Here is a 26822-nt window from a genome sequence, read left to right on the forward strand (position 1 = left end):
CTATAAATAATCAATATATTTTATATAATTAAATTACTTCCCACCCTATTCCCCTATAAACCCAAAACCCGCTATGGAACTAAAATCTCAAAATTCAATTAAAAAAATTAATAACTACTCTAAATAATCAATACATTTTATATAATTAAATTACTTCCCACCCTATTCCCCTTATAAACCCACAACCTGCTACGGAACTGAAAACCCAAAATAAACAAAATAAAAATGTATAACTGCTAAACTTTTAACACATATAATAAAAATACAAACAATTCTTATACTAAAACAAACATATACAATATATACTAAAATACATAACGTTAATAAAAAAATAGTTATCTTCAACAACTATATTTTTACAAACGACATTGAACACTTCAATATTTTTATTAATCGATATTACTTACCTAAAATCGATATTCTTGACCACGAGGATTTTTCTGTCGATATTCCTGACCCACAATATTTTTACCACAATATTTGTGCAATTCGATATTTCTTCCTCGATATTCATTCTCTGCACCACCAAATTTATTGTAAACGAATTACACCCCAAAAAATGTTGAAATCCCATCAATAGAATGCAGACACTTTAGTCAAACTTAGGACCGTGCAGTTTATAGGGTGATCTGGGAAGCAGGCTTAGAACGGACACTATAGCCAAAATGAGACTCAGAGTCCTGAGCTATATTAATTCTATAAGGAGAAAGAAAAGTGTATGAGGATGCTCAGGTTGCTGTTGCACAAATATCTGTCATTAAAACCCCTGCCCATACAGCCCAGGAAGCGGCCATGCCTCTTGTTGAATGAGCCTGAGCCTTCTAAGGAAACTCAGAACCTGTTTGCATGTAAGCCATAGAATTAACTGTCTTGATCTATCTAGCCAGAGTGGATCTTGAAGGCTTACCTTCTCTGTTGACATGATCAAAATGAATGAACAATGAATCTGACTTCTGAAAAAAAGACCTTTTCAGATAAACAGTAAGGGCCCTTATTACATCCAAAGAAGCCACAGAAGGGTCATATAAAATCAATGCCAAGTTAACCTGGGGAAGAAAATCAGGACCCAAAGACACAATTAACATATCGTCAAATATCTTTAAATAATGATAATGGTACTGAAGAGAACCCAATGCTCCTAGGGGTATATTCATAAGGACGTATCTCTGATTTATCTCCACCTTGACGCATCAAAAGTAGAGATAGATTTAACACCCCATTCACAAGCTGGTGCAAACTGCAGATATCGTCAGTATTCCCGCGATAACTGACCAAAAATGTATCTCCACGGTGGACACCACCAACTAACCCTAATGAGATGCAGAGCAGGCGTTCCCGTGCAAAAACACACGGAAAAACCACTACACCACATTCACAATGAACTGCAAGATCCGCGATGCGAACCAAAAACACGCGATAAGCAGCGGTAGCACCAGGGAATTAACACCTGCCTCATGCAGGTGTAAAGCCGGACAACTACCTGCAGTAGGCAACGGAGCCCCACACACAGCCCCACCCGAAGAACAAACGACACCATGGAGCTACTCTTCATGCAGCTCGGAGCCCCAGCAGGGCCACAACACCCACCACCACCACCCCCTGGACCGCCACCACCCCCGGACCTGGACCCGCACCCCCCTGGACCACCACAGAGGCAGCGCAGAGTAAGACAGCGGACCTACTGAAAATGCACCACTCTCACAAACCTAACGCCCGAGGAAGTCATTGCTGACTACAGGCTCAAAAGGTCAACCATCCTCCGCATCATGACCCACATCGCCCACAGGCTGATTGTCACAACATAGCGGACAACCAACATCCCTATGCAGACAAAGCTGCTGGCTGTGCTGCACCTGTTGGCCTCTGGTACCTTCCAATCAGCAACTGCCAGAGTCGGAGGGGTCTCACAGCCAGCCCTATCACAGTTCATCACACCTGTCCTGGATGCCTTCCTCAGCTTCATACCCCAGTACCTTCACTTCCCCAACACTGCGCAGGAACAGTTGGAGACCAAGCAAGGCTTCTACGCCATAGCCGGATTCCCGGCCGTGTTGGGGGCAATTGACTGCACACATGTCCCACTTGTGCACCTTGCGGATACTGCACACCACTACCAAACAGAAAGCACACGCATTCCATCAATGTGCAGGCAATAGTGGACCACCAGGGACTCTTCACCGATGTCGTCGCAAACTACCCCGGCAGTGTGCACAATTCCTACATCTTCTGACAGTTCATCATCAAGCAGCGCTTCCAGGATGGCACCTATGGAAATGGACTGCTCGTTGGTAAGTGCCAAATCAACACACCACACACCCCAAAGCCACCAACACACAACGCACAACTGTAGAATGCACACGTGACCAAACAACATACAACATGTCACACAACACGACCACCTACCAGATACGACAACACTACTCCATTGTTATCCCGGGCTACCCCTGCACACAATATAGCAATATCATGGCACCACAGCCACACAACAGCTGAACGTGTGGAGATGCTGAATGCAGCCATCTGCAAAGGATGCAAGTGACCTGTGAATGGGAATGTAGACAACGACAAGTGAGGTGTGGATGGGCAGGACAGACATGCGTATGCAAACCACAGATATGTCCATGCAGACCACAACTGCTGGTGACTGGAGAGTAGTGAGCAGTGGATGCAACCGTGTCACCCCAGGCCGTGGGTCAGATAGCGGAAATGTCGCTCGCTGCGTCCACCCCTGTGTGCGTGAGCGTAGTGGGTTGTCCCTGAGTACGCCAGGGCTGTGCAGGGGTGTGGACAAAAACCCTGTGGCACAGAGCGTGCGTCACTCCTGGAAAGGCCAATGTCACTGACAGTGCGGTTCCTCACGACCTGCCATGAGGCTGATGTCATGAGCAGCGGGACCTGTGACCCTGTGTCCCTGCAGCACCCCAGGACGCTGATACACAGAGCAGGCCTGCCCGCCCCAGCGCACCAAGGCCGCACTGCTCACCGTTCAACACCGGCGTGTGTCAAAGAGGGCTCACCACGTGCCAGTGCAAGCTCCAAGCCCCAGTCCCGCGACCTCTGCAGCCTCCACAGACCATCGCAGGACCTCACAACACTAGCCCACGTTACTCCTTTCTCATTTACATACTCCACCTGTGTCCTCTTTGTCCCAGTAGGTCACACATGTGGAACTGTGTCCTGAGTCCTGAATGGCAGTGATCCCAAGTCCGAGGCACCGGCCACAGCACCAGACTCCCTTCAATCAGTGAGGCATAATTCCATATCGTAAGCCTGCAACACGTGGTGCCACTAACCTTGTTCAACACAAGCCGGCGACACGTGGTGCCACTAACGCTGTTCAACGCAAGCCGGCGACACGTGGTGCCACTTACCCTGTTCAACGCAAGCCGGTGACACGTGGTGCCACTGACCCTGTGCCCCGTGAGTGACCGTCAGCCTCCGGCAGAACATCATTGGTGTCTGATCCTGATCCATCATCAGCAACGGGCAGGTATGGACTTGGAGTCTGGAATGAGTCTGTGGCATTCATATCCGTCATGTTGCTGGACTCAGCTGGCATGTGCTCTCTGCATCATGCCCTGGGGGTAGACCTCCCATTCTCCACCGTGACACTCCGCGGAATGCACCTATGACACATACAAGACCCTTCTCTGCCCTAGTGACCCTACCCCAATCTCCTGCAGGTCAGCGTTCCATTGCGCTGGGCCCGTGTCGGCCGCTGTGCATCCGTGGCCACTAAACCTGTGCGACTCAAGTCATCCCCCTTGTTGTTCTGACATTGCATTTCTGAGTGCCTGATGACAGTTGGAGTTGTTGCCAGCACCAGCTACTCCCTGAGGGCTGACTTACATTCACTACACACACAGCCAGCACAGGCATCACTGGATTGGTGGGCCTGCAATCACATCCTGCCAAACCAAGTATTGACTCATTTCTCCCTGCACTGTCACAGGTGATCAAGGATATGCACTCTGCCCACGGATGATGACACCCCTCCGAAACCCGAACACACCCGCTGAGTGGCAGTACAATGGGGCCCACATTCGCTCCAGGGGCATCGTTGAACACACATTTGGCATGTTGAAGTCATGTTTCAGGTGCCTGGACGGCACAGGTGGAAAGCTCCTGTACAGCCCGGACATCATGTGCAAGATGATAGTTGCATGTTGTGTGTTGCACATTATCTGTGTTCGCACCAATGCCCCATAGATCCCAGTTCCAGACGTATCGGACGATGATGGTGACGATGGGGCAGGAGGCCCACATCCCACTGCAGCTGTGACAGGAATGGCCTGTAGGAACACCATCATTGACAATTACTTCTCATGAACACATCACATTGTGGCCGTCACTGGCATTCATGGGGCAATACAAGATGTCCAATAGCACAGCATGTGTGAATAAAACACATTGCAGGTTACAGGTTGTACTTGTCCATTGTCTTGTGACACTTTCATGCTGTCTCCGATGTGATTAGCCATGTTGTGCACATTTGTGGCACCTGTTGTGTCCTGTGTTCTGTTGTGGGGGTGTTGCTGTTTGTACAGGGATGTTGTCAATGTCGAGGTGCACTTATACTTATGTGCGTATGCTGTACTGTGGGTGATTTTCTCCTGCGGCTCTGATTTGTCTGCCACTGGTCTCTTTCATGCGGTGTGCCTGTCAGTTCTGTTCTTCCTGGGTGCTGGGATGTTGCGGGGTACATGTTGTCCTCTGCAGTCGGTCAGGGCGCATCCGTGGTACTCCGTAGTTGTTGTCCTATTTTTTTTTTGTGGCATTTTCCGTATGCTGTTCTTGTGCTTTTTCCCACATTGCGCTTGGGTATTGCTGGCCTCTCACAGGTTATCACTGTTTTCTTATCGTGTTTGGGCACTACGCATCTTTTTTCCCGTTACGGTTTGTGTTTTTATCCCAGTCGAGGTGCTTGTATTGTGGACATTCGCCATGGTTTCTGCAGACTAGCGCATGGTACCACCTTTTTGTGAATTCCACGTTAACATGGGGTTATTTTCCCGCGATAGGCTGTGATGTGTAAAGTTGCGCTAGCATTTTTTGGTGTTGTTTAGCAAACGTTCTTATGAATATACCCCCTAGTCTTCTGGCTGAAGTTATAGCCACTAGGAGAGACAAAAGTTTTTTTCTGAGCTTCTTCTAAGGTGCCGATTCCGATCCGGGTTGGAAAGCACTCCGACCGAGCCGGATCCGGGGTGTTTCCCGACCAAGCCGGACTCCTACAGTCCGACCGAGTGACTACAATGCGCACGTATGCTGTCGGACACGGTTCGGTTGGACTCCCATAGAAGTCAATGGGAGCCAGTTGTACGACACGTACATGCGCTCCCATTGACTGAATGGGTACATCTCGAACAAGTGCACCCCCTACAGTGGGTACGCGTTGGTGCCATCCGCGCCGTACATGCCTGTGTGGGTCTCCCCCTTTGTGCGAGTCGTACGGCTGCGGGTGTCGGGGGGTCCGACGCGGACCCCCGAAGTCCGACTCCAGGACCTTTTGCGAGCCGGACGCTGCGACTCGGTTGAGCTGTCCAATTCGAGCATCGTACTAGTTTGGTCGGGAATAGTCTCCATTGCGTGGGTCGGTTTGCGTGCGACCAAGTAGGACGGATTGGGTCGGAGCCGGGAACGAGTCGGCTGGAGAATTCGTGCATCTTCGCATCGTACTTCGTTGTCCGGACCCGTGTACGGATCGGTCGGGAAAGCAGCATCGGAATCGGATCCACTACGGCCAAACCCGATTCGGTGCCCTTCCGACCGAGATTGGAATTGGCCCCTAAATGTACAAAAGGTGAATCTTGATGAAAAGAAATGACCAAAGGTAAATCCCATGCAGGAAAAAACATTTTGACTTTTGGTCTAATTAGAGAAAAGCCTTTAAAAAGTCTACCAACCAAGCAATTAATAGGCTCCAGATTACCCCAGGAAGATCTAAAAGCCCTGATAGCTGACCACTGAAGTCTCAATGTAGAAACGGAAAGATTTTTGTCAACACCCTCCTGAAGAAAATCTAGTATTATCTCAGAAGAACATTTAAGGGAAGAAAATCCTTTTGACATACACCAATTATCAAATGAAGCCCAATAGCGATTGTAAGACTTTCTGGATGATTCCCTTCTGGAGGGTTAATAGTCAAGGAAAGACCTTTCTTCAATAGACCCTCCCTTTCACCCTCCAGGCCTATAGCCGAAGACGGCCCAGGGATGTCAGTGCTGGACTGAATGAATGATCGGAATGGGAGACAAAGGGAAATTCATTCCTTGTATTGCCATGGAGTGAAGAAGGGCAAACCACAGCCTCCTAGTCCAAAAAACATTCAATAGAATGATAGCTGATTTCTCTTTCAGGACTCTAAGCAGAACTTTCCTGATGAGGGAAAAAGGAAGAAAAGCATTGAGGAGACCCCTTGCCAAGGGCTGGAGAAAGGCATCTATTCCCCAAGGCTGATTGTCCTCCACTCACGAAAAGAACTGAGGAACCTGTGCATTCCAGAACTTCGCAAATAGATCCATGATAGGAACTCCCCATCTATTGCACAGATTCCAAAAAACTAAGGGATTATAAATAGACTCTTGTGCACTGATAAAGGCCCAACCCAGTCAGTCTACCTGAGTGTTCAGACTCCCCTGAATGTGAACTGCTCTCATCGACAGAAGATTAATCTCTGCCCAAGACATGATTTGTAAAGTCAACTGCGTCAACCCGTAAAATGTTCAAATCAAAGTACTCTCCCGCTTCACAGGGACAAATTGAAAAACACAGAAGCACAGCTCTCCCAGGCTGATCTAGACACTCCTGCGCTAAATTAAAAAACCAGCATCCTGGAACTCCTTTGATTGGCAGGAGAAATATGCCAAAAGACAAAATATTTTAAAAAATAAATGAAAAGGAAAAAATGAGGAGTGCCGTCGCAACACCTAAAATCTCAAGATTAGAACGAGTGACACACATGTGGGGGCTTGTTTATTTACCTTTATTCCACGTTGGTGAATGTTGCCTTTCATTTGTTAAGTTAGACAGCTGTAAATAATGTTTCCAACTTCATTGCAGCCACAGCCTTGGTTTTAGTCCCCTCAAATAATGCTGCCTTTCAATTCTTTTGTTAGTCAGTTTTAAACAATAGTTGGGGCTGCCAAAACACAGGATGTGTGCAAGGTACATAGAAGAATGTTATCCTTCACTGATTTTAGCTTATAGATGTCCGAAAAGTGACCAAATGGTTAACATTTACATTCACCTTTAAATTTACCTTTTTTCCACCCTGGACAATGCCGTCTTTCATTTGTTAAGGAAGACAGCTTTAAGCAATATTTGCAACTGCACCTGAACCACAACATAAGTTGTATTCCCCTCAAACAATGCTGCCTTTGAATTCTTTTGTTAAACAGCTTTAAGCAATAGTTGTGACTGCAAAAACACAGGATGTGTGCAAGGTACACCGGAAAATGTTACCCTTCACTTATTTTAGCTTATCGGTTTTTAAAAAGCAACCAAGAGGGCAACATTTACATTCAGCCTTATATTTACCTTTATTCCACCTTGAACATTGCTGCCTTTCATTTGTTAAGTTAGATAGCATTAAACAATATTTGTGACTGCACCTCAGCCGCAATCTAAGTTTTATTCCCCTTAATCAATGCTGCCTTTCAGTTCTTATGTTAGACAGCTTTATACAATAGTTGTGACTGCAAAAACACTGGATGTGTGCAAGGGAAAATGTTGCCCTTCACTTATTTTAGCTGATGGGTGTCCAAAAAGCAACCAAGAAGGCAACATTCACATTCAGCTTTAAATTTACCTTTAGTCTACCCCAAACACTGCTGCCATTCATTTGTGAAGTTAGATAGCTTTAAGCAATATTTGCAACTGCACTTCAGACACAACTTAAGTTTCAACTTTACTGTGCCAAAAAACAATCTTCAACATTTTCTGTGTTTTAAAAAAAGAAATAGCATTCATTCTTAGCTCAAGCACACATGTTATCACATTCAGGGAACTGGTTGCAGTTATGCACACATTGTGGCACATTCCGTTTCCTTTGCAATCAGAAAATGTGCTTCCCATCTCTCTTCACTGGCAGTGTTTTTTGGGGGAAATTTTATTCATCTTTTTTACATGTTCATGTTAAATAATTTGCAACATTTCCATTAATTAAATTAATTCATAAATTAAAATTAAACAGTCCTTTCCACTAAACATAATGCTCATTTTGTATCACACTACCACCTTACTTATTACCTACCACTACATAGTCTAGTCTCTATATTAAGCACCGCCAACCCCCCATAAAAAGTGCAGTGTTCACTATGCATAATTCTTTTTTAAGACGGCCCTTGTTTGTGTTGTTACTTCTCTTCCATTTCACATTTTAATTTAAAGCACATACCATCCATCACATTTTAATAAATAGTAAAATAATAATGGTTGTTTCATAACAATTTAGAATAAAACTTTAAACATACTGTTCAACCACAGTGCTGTACAACACAGCTAAAATAATTTAAAGCAATAGCTCTCGCAGAGGCGAGACCTATTGGCTTTGCCAATGCTTTTAGTTACTGTCGTCGAACCAACACTCTTGGCTCCTTTGTTCTGTCAGTGTTATTTCGTAAAGAGAACTCAGCCCTGGCTTCTCAAAAATCATCTTTTGGCTCTCATGAAAAATATATATATAAAACAAAATGTGATACTCACGTTGGTAGAAGTCACATTTTTGGAGATCATCGGCTAGCATTGGAAGTTTATAAAATGAATGATGTACTTTATTTCAAGAGGCATATTTGGGGCTGAGTGAGCACAGGTAGATGAAAGTAGGTGATCAGAAGAATAAGCGTAAATGGATGTCGTACAATGTTGGTCAGGGAGGGCCAAGTCTATGCAAGATGTTCAGAATGAGTACATTTAGATAGATAAAAACGGGGCGTTGCAGATTCTGGTGAAAAGTCCTTAACTTTATGGTCCATGATACAAAATGTAATGAGATTCACTGCCAGAGAAGCAAGAGGCACTCTCCCTAACTTCAGTGTTGATGCTGTGAAGGACTTTGAAGGGCTTTTACTCATGATCCCTGTGGGGAGAAGAGGAAAGATATGCAGATGTTCTAGACATTCCACCTTTAACACTGGCTTCAGGAACTGGCATAGGAACAAGGCAGTGTGACCATTGTTCAATAGAATCCTGTGATACCTATTGGTGAGCAAACCAAAAGATTTAAAGGCAGACCTGAGTCAGAGTCCGGCCCCGGACTTGGATTTAAAGGTAAAGCTCGAGCCTAGCCATGAAAAAAGTAACTATGTGCATTCTGAAAAAAATGTAAATGGTTGTTGTTAGACTTTGCATGTTTTGGCGTGATTACCCCTGACTTTTTGCCTCTACCTCCTCTATTTTTGATGCTGCGATGGATTTCGTTTGACTGGCTTAAATGCTTTGGGCACTTTGTCACTGCTGATCAGTGTCGAAGTGCAAGTGCTCTCTGTGTAAAGTGTAATGGTAATTGGTTGTCCATGATTGGTATGTTGGCCTTACTAGTAAAGTCCCTAGTAAAGTGCACTATGTGTGCCAGGGCTGGTAATGCAAATTCAACTAGTGGGCCTGGTGCACTAATTGTACCACACACACAAGTAGCCTTAAAGAGGGAACTCAGGCCTGCCACTGCAGTGCCTGTGTGCAGTTTGTTAAACTGCCATGTTGTCCTGACAAGTGCAGAACTTGCCAGGCCTTACCCTTCCCTTTCTATGCACATCAGACACCCCTATGGTAGGTCCAAGGTACCCCCTGGGCAGGGTGCAGTGTATGTGAAAGGTAGGACAGGTGTGTACCATGTCCTGTCATTAAAATACTCTCCATTTCGTTTTTCACTGTGGAAAGGCCATCTTGCCGATAGGACAGAATGGGGAGGCTGTGTAATATGTTTCCAGCTTATCTTCCCAAAGGCTTAAGATGGAGAGGTGAAGTTTAGTATGTCTGTACTCACAATTCAATAACACATCTTTTAGTGAAGGTGGTTTTTGCATTGTGTGTTTAGAAACCACTCTTTTAGAAGTGGCTAGGTTTTTGTGCTCTAACATTTCTGTGTGTCTCTGCCTGGTTTTGGATTGACTGGCTGGATCTGAAAGTGATAGGATTGGGGAACGTCTTGACCCAGGGGAGGAGGTGAGACAGCAACAGGCTGACCTACATCTGGAGTGTAGGGGGGAGGAGTAGCCCCTGGAGGTGAAGAGGCCTGGGCTGCCGCAATAGAACAATGGCTCCATCCCCTGCTGAGTGATTAAGGATCCAGACCCCCCCTTATCAAAGGAATGAGGTGTCACTGTCAGGGAGACACCGGGAACTGGTTTAGACAGGGGTCAGTGCCACCCTGAACACATAGACTTCAAAGACATTTAGGGGTATAACTATGAGAGCTGAAACCCCTGAACTTTGGAATGGAATGGAACTGAGCAAGACTGAACAGGAATGGAACCGCTCAAGACTGTAAAGGATTGAAACTACTTTGTGGTCAAGAGGATCCTCTGCCAAGGAAGAAACAGCTGAACAGACTGAAGGAAAGGACTGACTCTTGATGTGTGTTCTGGGGCTGGCCTGCAGTTTGCTGCTTTAACCAAGGAGAGGCTAAAGGGACTTTGCTGTGTGCTGTGCCCCCCTACTTGAAAGACTTTGCTGTGCTGTGTCGTGAAGTAACTTAACCCCAAGGTGAGCTGGCTCCCTGTTGTGGAACCTCAGGAACACAAAATCTTCCAGCAGTGTCTCAGTGATGCTGTGTGTGTGTGCGTTGTGCAGCCTGAGACCTTCTTAAGCCGTGCCCTGTGATCGTGGGCACCTGGAGTCCAAGCGAGTCTCAGCAACGCTGTGTGCGTGTGCTTTTTGCAGCCAGAGCCCTTCGTGAGGATTGCCCTGTGATCATGTGCACCTGGAGTCCAAGTGAGTCTCAGTGATGCTGTGTGCATGTGCTTCGTGCAGCCTGAGACCTTCGTGAGGATTGCCCTGTGACCGTGAACACCTGAGTCTCAAGGGGGTCTCAGCAACGCTGTGTGCATGTGACCTGTTGCAGCCTGAGATCTTCGTTATCGTCATCGGCCCGGAATCAACCAAGTCGCATAGGAGCCCCAAGTTGCGAGAGGCAGAAAGGAGAGCGAGGTCGCACCCCCCAGGTAACTTGTGTCGCGCCTGGGGCGGGGTGTGGGCTCGGAGAGAGATGCTCTCGGCCTCTCCCCTTCTTGCAGTGCGAGCCTCTGTTACAGCCCGTATAATGGCCCTTACGTGCCAAGGAGTGGCAGTACCAGGGCCGTAGCGTGGAGCTGCATTGTGGTTTACACCAGACCCGTGTTGGGGCATATGTGGATGGAAACTGACCGCGAGTCAGTACGAGGGGCGGAGAGACTGTCTGAAGCACCGTGATCGGTGCTGGAGAGTATTACTCATTGCATCAAATCTGTATTACGAACTACCTGATTGTTGCATTACGCATTGCATTAGTTTGCAGAACGAACTACCTGATTGTTGCATTACGCATTGCATTATTTCTGCATAATGAACTGCCTGATTGTTGTATTACGCATTGCATTAGTTTGCAGAACAAACTACCTGATTGTTGCATTTAGCATTGCATTCTTTCTGCATAACGAACTGCCTGATTGTTGTATTACGCATTGCATTAGTTTGCAGAACAAACTACCTGATTGTTGTATTACGCATTGCATTGGCGTGCAGAACAAACTACCTGATTGTTGCATTAAACATTGCATTATTTCTGCATAAAGAACTGCCTGATGGTTGTATTACGCCTTGCATAATGAACTGCATTATTTTTACATTGCAAAGTGCCTGATTCTTGCATTACGAACTGCATAGCATTGCATTAGGACTGCATAGGATCATCTAGAATTGCTCATTAATGCCGCCAGAACTAACAAGAGCTGGCTGGCCTAATAACGAGCCAGGAGGTATATTACAAATACGCATAGGTTGGATTCTTATTGTGTGGTCTCATCGTATATCTTTTTATATAAACTTATACTTGTTTTTATATGAAACTCGTGCGGAGTCCTTTTGTGGTGTCACCATTGGGTCACTGGGAGCGTGGTTGCAAATACTTTACAAATTTGCCTTGAAGATAAGCCTGGCTGCTCGTGCCAAGCTACCAAGGGGATGAGCAGGGGTCATCTGAGAAGGTGCTCTTCCTTTCCCTGACTTAGAAGCGAGTGTCCCTACTTGGCCTAAGATGCCTACCTCAGCCAACTAGGGATCCCGGTTCTAACAGTTGCGCTAAATAAAAATGCAAATATACGAAGACACCCTAGACATGAGAACTGAAAATAACTTTATTGAATATTGTGTTTTGATTTTCATTGGCAATGATGTGTTTATTTCAAACTCTAAACTGGTTAGAAATTCAATACAGAGTTGTAGGTTTTATTTAATCTAAAATATGATTGCAGCAAAAGATGCAACAAGGATGTATACTGGGATTTTCAATCCCATATGCATAATGGAAAAAGCAAAACTTCAAGCCCCAGAATGCAAAGTGAAGTTGTTTAAAGGTAGGACTAGCTGAAAATGTCACCCATAACATTGACTGCAATGACTGAGTAATTTTCTTTTTAAGCGCGGTCCATAAGCACCCATCCCTTCATGAGCTTTCAGCTATGGTACTAGCACAGGAATAATCCACCTGAGGTGGAGGGAATCTACTCTGAACCCTCCACCTACCATCACTATCCCTCCCCAATCTGGCTACACATCTTTCTCCTTTCAGAAGTGTTCCAAGTACACTACTAAACTCAGCAGGCAGTAACAAGAGGACATTTAATACATCTTGTAGCGATGCTTCATGTGTAGACCTTGCTTTTTACAAACCAATGGCGAGGCTAACTAGCCATACAGTAGGAGATATTAGGGTAAGTGTAAAATCCAGTGAAAATTATACAGAATTGACAGCAATCCAATAAAGTGAAGAAGTATTTTAATACAAAGACACCAGAGCAACAGGCTTCTAATTCAAATATACACAGTGTATCTTAGATCAATAACTAAACATTCTGGAACCAACTTGATTGAGAGAAAATGCTTCCATTAAAGAATGATGAAGATGACATATGTGGAAGATGCTATTGCTGAATTTGCAAGACCGTGACATGGCCAGATGGCGTGCAGAGGTTGCATGGAGGAATGCTATAATGACTACTACATTCACACGTATGACAATGACCTGTTGGCTAAAATCTGTTCTAATGAGTGTACTGTTCAGAATGTATTGTGTGCTCCAAAAAGATAATCAATTGCGTGGATATTTAGCAACTCTAAATTGTCTATTAACTGGTGACTTTGGAGAAAGCAATGGAACCAGATGGTGTGACATGCAACTATGAGCTATTAGTAGCCAAAGAATGTTTGTGATGAGTGTTTAATCCAGGCCCTGACATCCAGCCAGAAACAGCTATATGGCTATTTTCAATGACTCTTTTGCATGATCACGCCAAATCAATTCTGCTGTTTTTTCAAGTTGACGTATTGGGACCCTGTGAACTAGGGTCCCAGTGCAGGTGCTCTGACCTTAAAAACATGTTAAGTTGGTAAAATCCATATTGTCAACATTTAAGTGACCTACAAGTCCCTAGTACATGGTACCCCATGTAGCTGGGGCATGTAAGGTAAAAATCACTAGTAAATGACAGCATATTTTGTGCCACCGTTAAAAGTGACAAGGTAAACATAACCCCAGGATTGCCATTGTCAAACAACTCTTTTGACAGGCCTAAAACCTTCAGTTTTAATACCTATAAGTCATCCCTAAGGTAGGCCTTAAATGCCCATAGGACCGGTGCATGGCGTTTAAAAAGTAGAGTATTTTTATTTAATGTTGTACATGCTCTGGCAGTTAAAAGCCTCCAAAGTTGTTATTCACTGTGTCTAGACTGGCTGTTCCATAGGAAAGCACTAGGCACACGTTGAGGGGATAATCCAACACATGAACTTGTACAGAACCATTAAACATAGTTGTAGTTATTAGTGGAGGTAAGTACCATCCATAGTGGTAGGGTCATTGTAGGAATGTGGTGTACAGACCACGGTGGAGGAGCGCATCCTGACAATTGCATTGAAAATTTTATAAGGGAGAAATTAACTCTTTGATCAGAGCAAACACCCAACCCATGTAGCCAACCTGTGCTCCATCATGATCAGCCATTAAACTTACCATTGTCCCAGTTTAGCGCGACCAGTTGCCCAAGGGTGCCGCTTTGTACTTTTTAGCCATACTTTTATTTATTTTTTAAATTAAATCCACATCTCTGGATCCCCAAATTGGAATTTTGTTGATTTGTTAATTAAGATATTATCTATATTTATAAATTGGAGTGGGATATTTGTTGTGTTTTTGAAGTTTTAACTGTTTTCCTAAGTCAAAATGCTGTACACATTTTCTTAAATTAAGCCTGTGTGCTCTGTGCTGTTGCTACCAGATTGGGATTAGGTTTAACCCCTTCGGTGCTCATGACGGAACGGTTCCGTCATGAGCCACGGTTGAGCTGTGCTCATGACGGAACCGTTCCGTCATGACCACGCCCGCGCAAGATTCCGTCAGCACAGCGGCGGAATTTGCGCAGCATGGAAGGGGTTAAGTTTTCCCACTGCTACTCAGTGCTAAAGTGCATATGCTCTCTTCTTCAAACATGGTAAGATTGGTTTACACCTCTGGCATACCTGATTTACTTCTAAGTCCTTTGTAAAGTGGTATCCAATGTACCCAGGGCCTGTAAAATAAATGCTACTAGTGTGCCGGCAGCACTGCTTGTCCCACCCACAGATATAGCCTTATAAACCTATCTCAGGCCTGCCACTGCATGGCCTGTGTGCGCAGTTGGATGCCACGTTGACTTGGCATTTAGAATACTTGTCAAGCCTTAAACTCCCTTTTTATTATACATAGGTCCCCCCTGAGGTAGGCCCTAGGTAGCTCTATGTGCAGGGTATTCTGTAAGTAAAAGGTAGGACTTGCGCCTTTATGTGTGGCATGTCCGGGTAGTGACAAGCTGTCTATTTTGTTTTTCACTCTGGTGAGGTCTACTCCTCATGTAGGCTAGCATTGGGTATTCCCTTCGATACTTTTAAGGGGTAATTCCTGATCTGAAAGGAGTGGCATGGCCATGTTTGGTATGTTTAGAATAGTGGTGATAAATCGTGCTTACTGCTGTAGTTGGATTTGACATTACAATTTTAGAAATGCTACTTTGTGAAAGTGGGTATTTCTCTGTGCTTATGACTCTGCAGCCTAACACAGGTCTAGGGCTGGGTGACTGCTACACTTAGTGAATACTTCCCAGACAGCCACAACACAGGAAGGGCTGGATGTGACAAGGGTTACATCTGCATTCATCCGCATACTGATGGTCTCCCTGGGCTAGGAGAGGGAGAGGCGTTCACACTTTAAATTTATGTAGGTTATGTCCTGCCCTAACACAAAGGGCTGATGTACCCCCTACTGATGACTGGCACCAGGGATGGGTTGAAAGGGACTGTTGTGCACTTCTAAGATTTTTTGTGAAATCACCCCCTACATCAAATACATTTATGACTATAAGAACAAGGGCTCTGTCACCATGATTTTAGACACTGTGTGGATTTGCAACCAGATGCTACTGGGTCTACATGCTGCACATTGCCAGAGGACTGCTGTGCTGCTAGAAGGAACTGTCATTGGGACTACTTACTTTGTTGTGACTGCCCTGCTGCCTAGTAGGCTACAGGAGGGACTGCCATTTTGCATCTGGCCTGATTGTGCTGGCCTGCCTGGCTGTCTACCTTGCTTTGTGCCCCAGTGCTCTCCAGGGGATTTTGGGTTGTCCTTTTGTGGCTCCCCTGTCCTTTTGGGACTGCAGGGATTCCCTCACCAAGCCTAGAACTGGCCTTGGGACTCTGAGTCCAGCCATCTTTCTCTTCCCAAGGGAGAGCAACGCATGTTCAGCGCATCAAAGGCTGCAGAGTGTGGAGGGCGTGTTGGCCTTCCACGCTGATCGTAAAGTGAACCGCTGTCACGTGACCCTGGATTGCAACGCCGACAAGGCAAGATCCTGGCTGGCTGCCTGCTGCGGTGGGAAGCAACCCCTGCATCCTTCCTGAAGTGCAGGACTGCTGTGCATTCCTTGCACTCCCTCCTGAGACTCCCTGAATGTAGGTGTGTTGTCTTTGCTACGGGGCAGGACAGTTTTCCACAGATCACTTGCCTGCCCCGCCCCCAGAGCGGCACTGTAATCCTTCCAACGAAGGGAATCCTGCCATTCGTTGACTGGGGCCACACACTCGAGACCCACCAATCCTTCTGCAATCACCTAAAACTGCCCCAATGAGTACCCTTGGCCTGTGGAGTCCCCACGGAGTAGGCAGTTGGTGAGTGGGGGCTCAGGGGAACAGGGACAGCCATCACATGCTTCCTTTGCAGGAGGCTTAGCTCATTTCTACGAGAAAGGATGCACTTGGCTCTGCAACTTCACCGTGAACTCAGTGAGGTCTCAAGCGCTGATTCTACAGTGTGTGCGCCTCCCTTCCCGGTCACATTGGGACGTACCTGGGGGGTACAGATCCTTGAAGGAGACCCCAATCCCTACTGAGTTGTTGTTTTGTTGGGAACTTGCCAAGTTACAGTACACCATCTTGAAAGCGCGCAGGTGCCCCTGTGCTCTACATGGGATCCCTAATTACCATATAATACATAATAGGAGGGCAGGTGCGCTGCACCCTTTGTTCTTATGGGAATATTATGTGATCCATGTATTTATTGTGGCCTATGAGGTTTCATGTGTTTGGTCTCCAGACCAGGTTACAGTACTTGCAATAATGTCATGCACTGATGTTTTCTAATGTATGTCATTTTGATTCTTGCATTGTCAGGATAACGAGTACTCTTTCAGTATTGGCATAGTATGCACAGCATTTATGATTCATGTAGTTTTGGTCTATGTTATATATAATATAATATAATATAGATTTTTTATAATCCTGCGTGGAGTCTCTTTTGTGGTGTATTCATTGTGTTTCTGTGCATGTGCGATATGCAAACACTTTACACATTGCCTTTGATGATAAGCCTGACTGCTCTGCACCAAGCTACCAAGGGGGTGAGCACAGGTTATATTTGGTGTGTAACTTACTTGCCCTGACTAGAGTGGTGGGTTCTGCCTGGCTTAGGTGCATACCCTAGCCAACCAAAAACTCAATTTCTAACAGAAACCTTTCCTGGACCCAAAAAAAATAGCACCAATATTACTTGTGGTGTACTGCCATCCACCTCAACTAATAATCCACTTTCTCACAGCTAAGAAAAGATACACTTCCAGGCCAAGCAGGATGCAAACCACTGCATCTTTTCTCTGTTAAGTCGAGCCCAAGTGTTTAGTTGCCACGGCCTCTACCAAAGCAAGTTATTGTATTACTTGTGTTTGTACCAGCAAAGGACTTGGCTCTGGTAAACTTTCTTTCCCAGAGAGTATGAAGATAATGCTAGAGTGAGAACCGACTAAAGAAACACACTCTAGTGTGTGATAACATCGGTATTAATGGGTAAGAGATCATGTCATAATAGGCTTTGCTGGTGAAAGCTGAGCTGCACTTGTTTTATACACCTGCAGTACGTAAACTGAATTTTCTCACTTTATTTCTCTTCGTTTTCTGATAAATAAAGGGGCTGCATCACAATAATTAGAGCATCTGCACTAATAAACACATTTATTTTTACAGTGCAAGGGTCAAAATCTTTATTGCCACCGCAAAAAATACATAGTGATAAAGATATAGTGATATATTGACACAGCCATGCCCAGCCCTGATGTTATGATTCTACTACCATAATGGTTATTTTTGCCTGTAAGGTTACTTTTGTGTAAAATGTATTCCTGCTCCTACTTGTTAATCCATTCAAACACTTACAAATGTGTCAACCCATCCATAACTCAACTTACTCATTCAACCATTGATCATCTATGAACTCACAATATAGTTGAAGGTGCTCTCAATAACACTCATTCATCTATCTATGCATGTATCTACCCCTTGACTCATCACCTTTACCCACTCACCCATCTATGCAACCACACACAATCTCAACAGTCAATAAATAATTACTTTCCCTTTTAACATAGCCAGACCTGTTGGCATTTCCAGTGCTTCCTACAGTAAGCTAATATATTATCCTGTGAATCTATTTAGCCAAATGTGCATCTAAAACAACTAAATATGCAATTCAGGTTCTAAGCTTCATTTCACTTAGTGAGTCACTATGTTATGATAAAAAAATAAAGTGCACTCTCACCCCCGAAGGACTATCCCAGCACTGAGGCCATAGAGAAACATATAAAGATACGGAGACACTTAGGATCGAAAGAGGCAAGATTTTAAAGAGTTTATTGAACAGGTTATAGTCTGACATGAGTCACAAATTCAATGGAAGAGCATTCCAATAGACTGCAGCAAGATGTGCAAAGGAGCGATTACCTATTCTTAACCTGCAAATACGCCTTGTAGTGATGGCAGCCTGCTCAGCTGAGCATAGGGTCCTGACAGGATCATAGAAAGTAACTTTATTCTGCAAAGGCTGCTAGTCAACAACAGATAGCGCTCGAGGATAGTCTTCCATACCTATGTACACAGCATTTCCTTAAGCCAGTCAACTAGTAATGAGTGCCTGAACTAAGGTTTTCCAACATTGGATGGGAATCCAGATAAAATCCAGCGCATTAGGTGCTTGATGCCATAGCAGGATTTACATACCAAAATAACCTCATCCTTTGCGGACAGAGTGCCTTCAAGTATGCTCTTCATATTCCTTATTACAGAAGTGCCCCTGGGGCGCAACAGGTGTCTGCGATGGCTTTGTGCTCCACCAGGGTACTGTCATATTACATAAGAGGTTGCAGATGCTTGTGTGTTCCTTTCTATAATACAGATAGCGCTGGCGCATGTTATGCCAGCTCTATTTCAGGAGGGTAGTCCCTCATTTGAGTGGGGGTGTGGTTCAATGCAAATGAGGAAATCCTTTTACCTCTGCACCCACACTGTATTATGGATGCTGACACAGAGATAAAGATGTACTAACTGTGCTCCATAAGTAGGTAGTTAACTGTCAGTGCACCCCCTGATGGCAGCCCTCTGGAGGGAGTCATGGAGGTCCTACCGACCCCTCAAACATCCCCGTACATGCAGCTGCAGTCGCTCACTGAACTTGCCTGTAACGGGATCTCTCTCCGCGCTGTAAAGTGCAGCGGGTACTGAGTAGCTTTGAAGCAGCCACTCCATATTTCATTTTAAGGTGCTGCCCCCAGGGCAGCACGAGTTTGTGGCTGCCCTGAGGGGGAAAAGTCCTTTTTGAATGAAGGTTTTATCACGAAAAACCTTTAGAACAAAGTCTTTATTTTAAATCGTTCACTTTCACGAACAACTACTATGATAAGTTCTCCATTCGTGATAATATGAGCACACCTGAATGCCACATTGTTGGAATCAGCTGCAGAACTGAAAGCATCTCCTACTGAGGACACTACTAAAAGTGAACAACATTAGGTGTTAATTTTGCTTTATGAAACTTAGCTCTGGATTCATTTTATATGCGCTCTCCTCAAATTATATCGTCGTCACCCATGTCAATTAGGCATTCTGACACACAGAGAGAAATATGTACTTCCAACCCCACCAGCCTCAGATAACTCCCTATTGATCAACTGCAACTTCACCCCAGAGTTCTGTAGAGTGATTAAAGTGCTGCCATTCTGAATTCAAGACAGTAGAGAGGCACGACTGAAAAACATTTTGTTGGATGGGAGCTGTTCAGTGTGAAGCCTTTCTTCTGGAGCAGGCCGAGCATTAATGTGTTAATGAAGGGATTAAGCCAGTTGATAAAGAAATGTGAGAGGGTTATGGGTTTCTAGTAAGGCGAGGCAAAATACATACTTAAAGGAACAAAAATAGATAAAGAGAAAGATCCCTACCTATGCCCGGCATCTCCTTTTCTTAACCGCCTACATAGGATACTCATCTTCTCTGTTCTATTGTTTTAAAACCTCCCTATTTTTAAAATAGTATTATTTTGGCAGACATCAATCTTTTTTTTTTTTAAATCTTCTATTTAAATGTCTGAGTAGATTCTTATTAGAGGTGTGGGGAACTATTTACAAACAGATTTCATTTTTAAAATTAATACAACTGTGTTTTAATGATTAGTGATGCCATTTAATGGAGTTGCTGGTTGGGCATGTTTTTTTTTATACTTTTTCCCACTTCCCCATGTTAGTAGTTGCATCTGATTGCATGACTTTGCTCTGGGTTCAAATTAATTTTCATTCCAAGTTCAATATAAAGAAATTATCAAAATATATATTTACTGTCTATAAAATATTAATCTTGATAACACATAAGGGACTGCTTTTAGAGTTAATTAAAATATATTTTTAAACAAGTAACATTATAAATCAGACAGAACTATGAGGCTATTATTTTAAAACACAGTAAAAACTGTGATAGACTACACCGTTTTCTGAATCTGATAAAAAATTATATACTGAAATCTACTGGATAGGAATGTTTTTGAGGGCCTTTTATTTGAGCTACTTGTCTCAGCATCAGACGTTTAAGGCATGGAGAAAGTGGGCTCCTTCCAAGGTGCCCCCCTGGGAAAAAGAATCTTCTTTCTTTTTGACCTCTGCCTATTCTATTTTCAATCTTATCCTCTTTCCCTCTCAGACTACGTCTATCTCTGGCCTTGTCTATCTATGCTGACATTTTAAAGATTTTTGGGGCCCCAGGCAAGATATAACCCTGTTAAAGGTTAACATAAGTTATCATTGTTTGGCATCATGCTGGCTTGAATTAGCAGAAAATATGTAATAAAATGTAAAAAATTTCCCAACAGGGGTTTCCACAATGTGTTTTGCCTGGGGCCCTAAAATCCTTAAGATGATACTGCTCTGCATACATAAGATGCATTTCCTTGTACATTTTCAGCTTTCTAAACAGGAAGGTGAATGTTCTAAAGCTGTCTTCTGTAGCATGTCCCCCAGTGCAGGCACATTCTGTGAGCAAGGTAAACATTCTAGTTCTTTATTATAACTCTTTGAGCTTCATAGACTGCTGTTATGAGGATATAGGCATTTTGTGGATTCACATTGTAATGAGGTTTCCTCAGGTACTAGCTATGAATATCATGGGTAGATATTGTCTGGCAAGGATCCAATCAAAATGAAGCATTTCTGGTAGAGTGCAGCAGCCCGAGTCTCAATATTTGCTAACAAGAATCCTTTCACTGCATTACTCTGTTGTTATTATTTGTATTTGTAATTAATGTGGGGATTGACTTTGTCTCTCTGTAATATCACTTAACCGCTGTACTCTGCTCTTTCTCTGTCTTTTATTTCTTGTTTTCAGGAATTCATGCTGCGCTGCAGCGGGGATCACGATCACTGGATTGGCCTCTTGAGGGAACCTGATAAACAATGGAAATGGATTAATGGCACTGGCTTCAATAACTGGCAAGTCCACACTGTTTTGCTTTGCCTACCCCAACATTTTAAATGCCCTACGCAAATAACATCTTGAGAATCTAATCCCAACCCAAACTGTTAAAGAAACCGTTCCCTCGTAGGGTTATGAAGAGACTGACAATGGCTTTCCTACATTAGATTAGCCACAGTTTGGGGTGAATAACCAACATGAGACACGTAAGATCCTGTCATGATTTGCACAGTACAGGGCAGTGGGAATATTGAGTCCAAAATTAATGTGTTTGGACAATATTCTCATCTGTGCACCTGTAGTTTGGGGCAGGAATAGAGAATAACATGCACATCCAAGATGTCCCAAAACTTTTCCAGAACATGATTTTCCCAATCCAGGTCTTCTTCAGCATACAAATTCTACCTGATTTCAGAAAGATGAAATTGTGCGTGGAAACGCAAGCAGAGTTACCATGTACAAGTGCACACACATTTCGTAATTGTCCACCCTGCATTACTCTTAATTGTCTTCTAAAGGTATAGCAGCAATGATTGTGGATTAAAGTGTGCTGTATTTTTTCAAAATGTATTTGTTATGCACCAATGCAAAATGAGAAGCCACCGGCGTCCCTTTGTTGTGTGAAGATTTAGATTCCGTATATAGGTTTCCCGATTTATGCCCTTATATAGGTACAATTCCCATTGCCCTTATTTGGACATAGAAATCCGGCCCTTATTTAGACATTGTCCGTACAAACCAAATACAGGCATGGCCACCTACATCCGTCCATCCACGTCACAACGAATTCTTGGAAAACCAAACCCTTAAGCCTTCAGGAATTTCCCTCAGCTTGAATATTGATTTCTCCAAGAACTCATTAAGTATGCATGAACATCTATTCCTTAGGGGTTCATTCATAACATTCCTCTGCCCGACTTTTACGTCAATGCTGGCATTCCTAAACACCTTCAAGGTATAAATATACCTGCAATTGCCCTGGCAAATTGCGGTTCCCGGAGGATTCGATCCGACCCAGACTACGCGGTTCGCCACGGCAAGTTCGGAAGGAGATCGAGTTCCAGCCTGATGCACTGACGCTGCCATCCTCCTCGCAGAGAATCCAGCTCCAGTGAACTCTGACTTCCCTTGTGGGGGGTTAGACTATCGAGTCCAGAAAAGAGATTCCAACCTCTCTCATTGTAAGGTATGGAGCTGATTAGAACTTAGAGAAACCTTTGGCAACTCTTGGCTAAACTAAAATATAGCTAGCTATACTTTAGAAACAGCACCTACTTCAAACCTCGTACTACACTTAGGTTAGGTACACTGGTGTAGAACAATTTAGAAGCATCAGATGAGTATCACATTTTCGCTTGTGTTATTTATGTATGTATTTTGATTAATATATGTCATAGCTGCAAACCATGCTATTGCAGTATTATTTTATCTTACTGCTAAGCTCGTACATACTGTACTTCGCAGTCTGTCTTACGATTGTAGCAATTCATATCTCTTGCATGAGAAATAAGACTGTTCAATAAACCCTTTTAATGAAACGCCCGTCTCTCTATTTCTGTGCAACTCTGTAGAAACAAAGCATGTATGATTGACTGAGTGAAACTGTTATCTATTGATTCCACGATTCTGAGACTGTTCCGATTCTAAAGGGAAACAAAGTTGTCATGTTAATGCGGTTGTCAGAGACTAATCCCTTCTTGTATATTCGAAAAGTTTCTAGTGACCTCTGTGTTAGCTGGCACACACAAGTAATTAAGTTTAATACACTCAATAGAGACATACTGACCTTAGTCCTATGTCAAAACTATAGTGTATGTTATTCCAATGCGCAGAGCCTATCAGGGACTTAGGAACTACACTACACCTTATGCAGGAAAGCACCCATCCAACTGACCTACTCACTTAGGCAAGGCCAAGGCAAGTCGTATGCATGTTATTTCACTAGTAGTGCTGAAGCCACTACCACTCATTCCAACCTCTGGCCATTTCCATGGATGCCAAATTGACTGCATGGCCAAATAGTTGAAACAAAGTATGCTGCAACCCCTGATCCACTATATTGATAGACCTGTCAAAAGTCCATATTCTAACCGGAGTGCACCTTTCATTCACATATCATGAACATAGGGGCTCAATACGATGGTGGAAAAATAACCACCGCCGGGCCAGCCATCGTCATGAGATTGATGATGATGGCGGTGGGTATTGCGGCAGACCGAAAGTCCGTAAGCCACTTTTCCGCTGGTAACAATTGTCACGATTGCCTGGCAGAGCGGTCAGCATGTTCACAATGGCGGTGGAGCCTAGCAGGCTCCGCCGGCACAATTATGATGCCGGCGGAAGCCAGCCTTTCCGTGGTGGTTGAACCGCCATTGAAAGGCTGGTGGAGAATGTCTTCAGGGGTCTGTTGCGGGCCCCCCTTGTGTTGGGGGAAGAGTGGGTGCACTGAAGTTTACGCATGGTACCCTCCACATTTCACTGCACCAAGTGGCAGGCACAGTGTCGTGCCTGCCACGTAGTACAGTGAAATGGACAACATGCCATTTTTAACATCACGGCGGTGTCTGCCCGCCATTGTAATGAGCCCCTTAGTTTCAACTTTGACGGCAATGGCATCACTTTCTTTATTGCCTCCATTATCAAAGGAGGAAATTTGGTCTAGTGGCTGGCTGTCTATCTAAAAGATCAGAGTTCGATGTCTTGATGGAGGTCAGGAGTCCTGGGTGCGAGTGCTGTATCTTTGTCCTAGTGTGCCCTTGATATCAGCATTTCAGGTATATGACTTGCATTTTGCATACACCCTTGATGGGGGAAGGGGGCTCCCATATGAAATCCACAGAGTGGTATGACCTAGACAGCTCATTTCTCCTTGATTGCAGGATGCAGGATGTGTATGTGTGTGTGTATGCATAAATATAAATTCACTGATAAAACCACAGGTTTCAGGGATGCTATAGTTAGTTGGACATTTTACTCATACAAAACCAGAGAAATGTGTCCGTTATAGTTAGTTCAGCTAACTATAACTCGCGCCCCCGCAATGCACTGCTGATGATATCACATATTACATCATTCATGACATGGTCAGTGACATCACTGATGACATCACTGATGACATCTCAAATGACATCACTGATGACATCACTGCTGACATCTTACAGGAAATATGTGTTTCTATAAAGTTTAAATATGTTTTATTTATATATATATTTATGTGTATTGAAGAATGAGTGGGTGTATAAGTGTCTGAATGGATGATTTAGTAGGTGGGTGACTGACTGTATAAGTGAGTTATTAAATGTGTCTTACTGAATGCATGGGTTAGTGACTGATACAGACATTCACACAGTTTAGTTGGTCAGTTGGTGTGTAAGCGGTTGCATGGGTTGATGAGTAGCTAAATGAGGGTCTTTATGGGTTATTGATTGGTTGTCTGAGTAACTGTATGGGTGCCTGAGTGTCTGTGTGGGTGGGTGGGAGGTGTGACTCCGTGCATAGATCTGTGAGTGGGTGATTCACTGGGTATATGGGTTTAAAAGTGCATCTGTGAAGGGCCGTATGGGTGGGTGAGTGTGTGTATGGGTGTGTTAGCAAGTGAATCGATGCCTCCGTGGTACATGTGTGAGTAACTGCATATGTGAAGGCAGTATATGTGGCTGTTGGAGTATATAAATGACTATATGTGAGAGTGAGTGATTGTGAGAGTGGCTCTATGGATGAGTGTGTGCTTGTATTAGTTATTGTATAAGAGTGTAAGTATGTGTTAGTATATGTTTGAATAAGTGAGGTGGTGTGTGTATAACTGCATAGGTGAGTAAATGGGAGTATGATTGATTCTTTGCATGACTGACTAGGTGTGTGAGTAACTCTATGGATGATGGCAGTGTGTGACTGTCTGTATAGATATGTGAGTGCATATAATAGTGCTGTATTGATGGATGACTGCATGTATGAGTGACTGTATGGGTAAATGAGTGGATGCGTGTGTAGATCTTGGAATTATTGAGAGAGTATGCACTAACTGGTATTGGTGTGTCTACTGTTTCGAAAATGGTAGTCTGTATTTAGAGTGGGTGTATCAAAGTTTATATTTGGGTATGAGGAGGTGCATCAGATTGTCACATGGATGATGTCATTAGTGATGTCATCAGTGATGTCATTTGAGATGTCATCAGTGATGTCTTCAGTGATTTCACTGACCATGTTATGAATGATGTAATATGTGACGTCATCAGCAGTGCATTAAGGGTGCACGAGTTCTAGTTAGCTGAACTAACTATAACAGCCGAATGTCTCTGGTTTTGTGCGAGTAAAATGTCCAAGTAACTATAACATCCCTGAAACCTGTGTTGTTTTCAGTGAATTTCAAAGGTTTTTTAAATTCTAATTTCAAACTATGTCTACAAAGGTAGGACATGTGCAGAAAGGGGAAGAAATGCGCAGAAAGAAGCAAGAGATGTGCACAAAGAACCAACAGAGGAGCAAAAAGAGGCTTTGTTGCAAAGTCATCCTGTACCCCCAGCATTTTGCTGAAGGGTACTGGCGATAACTGACTCTGACTAACCAGGTCTGGAACCAGTGCTATGCTGAAAGACACTTAGAATACAGTGAAAACACCTACATACACGAGGGTACACTATGAGTTGGGGTTCCCCTGTGATTGGCATGACCGCCCCTGTATGGCCCTAGTACATAATAGGGCAAGGGGATTAAAACTACCTCTAATTAAGAGGTGCAGAAGGAGGCAAGAGAATCGCTGAAAGAAGCAACAGAGGTGTAGAAAGAAGCAAAAAAAGTGCAGAAAGAGGCAAGTGAGATGCAAAAACAGGCATGAAAGGTACAAAAAGAGGAAAGACGAGTGCTGAAAAAGACAACAGCGGTGCACAAAGAAGCAAATGCGGTGCCGAAAGAGGCAACAGACATGCAGAAAGAGGGAAGAGAGGTGCAGAAAAAGGCAAGAAAAGTGCAGAATGAGGCATAAGAGGTACATAAAGAGACAACGGGGTGCAGAAAGAAGCAAGAGAGGTGCAGAATGAAGCATGGACAGAGCAGAATGAAGCAACAAGGGTGCAGAAAGAGGCAGGAGAAGAGTAGAAAGGAGCAAGTGGGTCACTGCATGAGTACTTGGGTAATGACTGAATGATTAGAGTACTGCAAGGAGAGTGCCTGGGGGAATATATAAGTGTTTGGGTTTTGGCGCAGTGTTTGGATTAGTTCATGGTGCTGAATGGCTGACAGGAGGAGTGCATGGGGAGTGACAGGGTGTTTGCTGGAGTGTATAGGTACTGCCTGGGTAATTAAAGGTGTGAAAGACAAGT

General features: G+C 44.1%; 1 protein-coding gene across 1 annotated transcript in view; it reads left to right on the plus strand.

Moving 5' to 3' along the window:
- Positions 1–26822, plus strand: part of LOC146812973 (early activation antigen CD69-like) — a 476482-nt gene that overhangs the window by 372513 nt on the left and 77147 nt on the right. Inside the window, exon 4 of the mRNA XM_085614656.1 lies at positions 21418–21521. Coding sequence (XP_085470782.1) covers positions 21418–21521 — 104 coding nt within the window. The remainder of the gene's footprint in view (positions 1–21417; positions 21522–26822) is intronic.

This window comes from Triturus cristatus, chromosome 7, assembly GCF_964204655.1.
Source record: "Triturus cristatus chromosome 7, aTriCri1.1, whole genome shotgun sequence".
In the NCBI taxonomy this organism is placed as follows: Eukaryota; Metazoa; Chordata; class Amphibia; order Caudata; family Salamandridae; genus Triturus; species Triturus cristatus.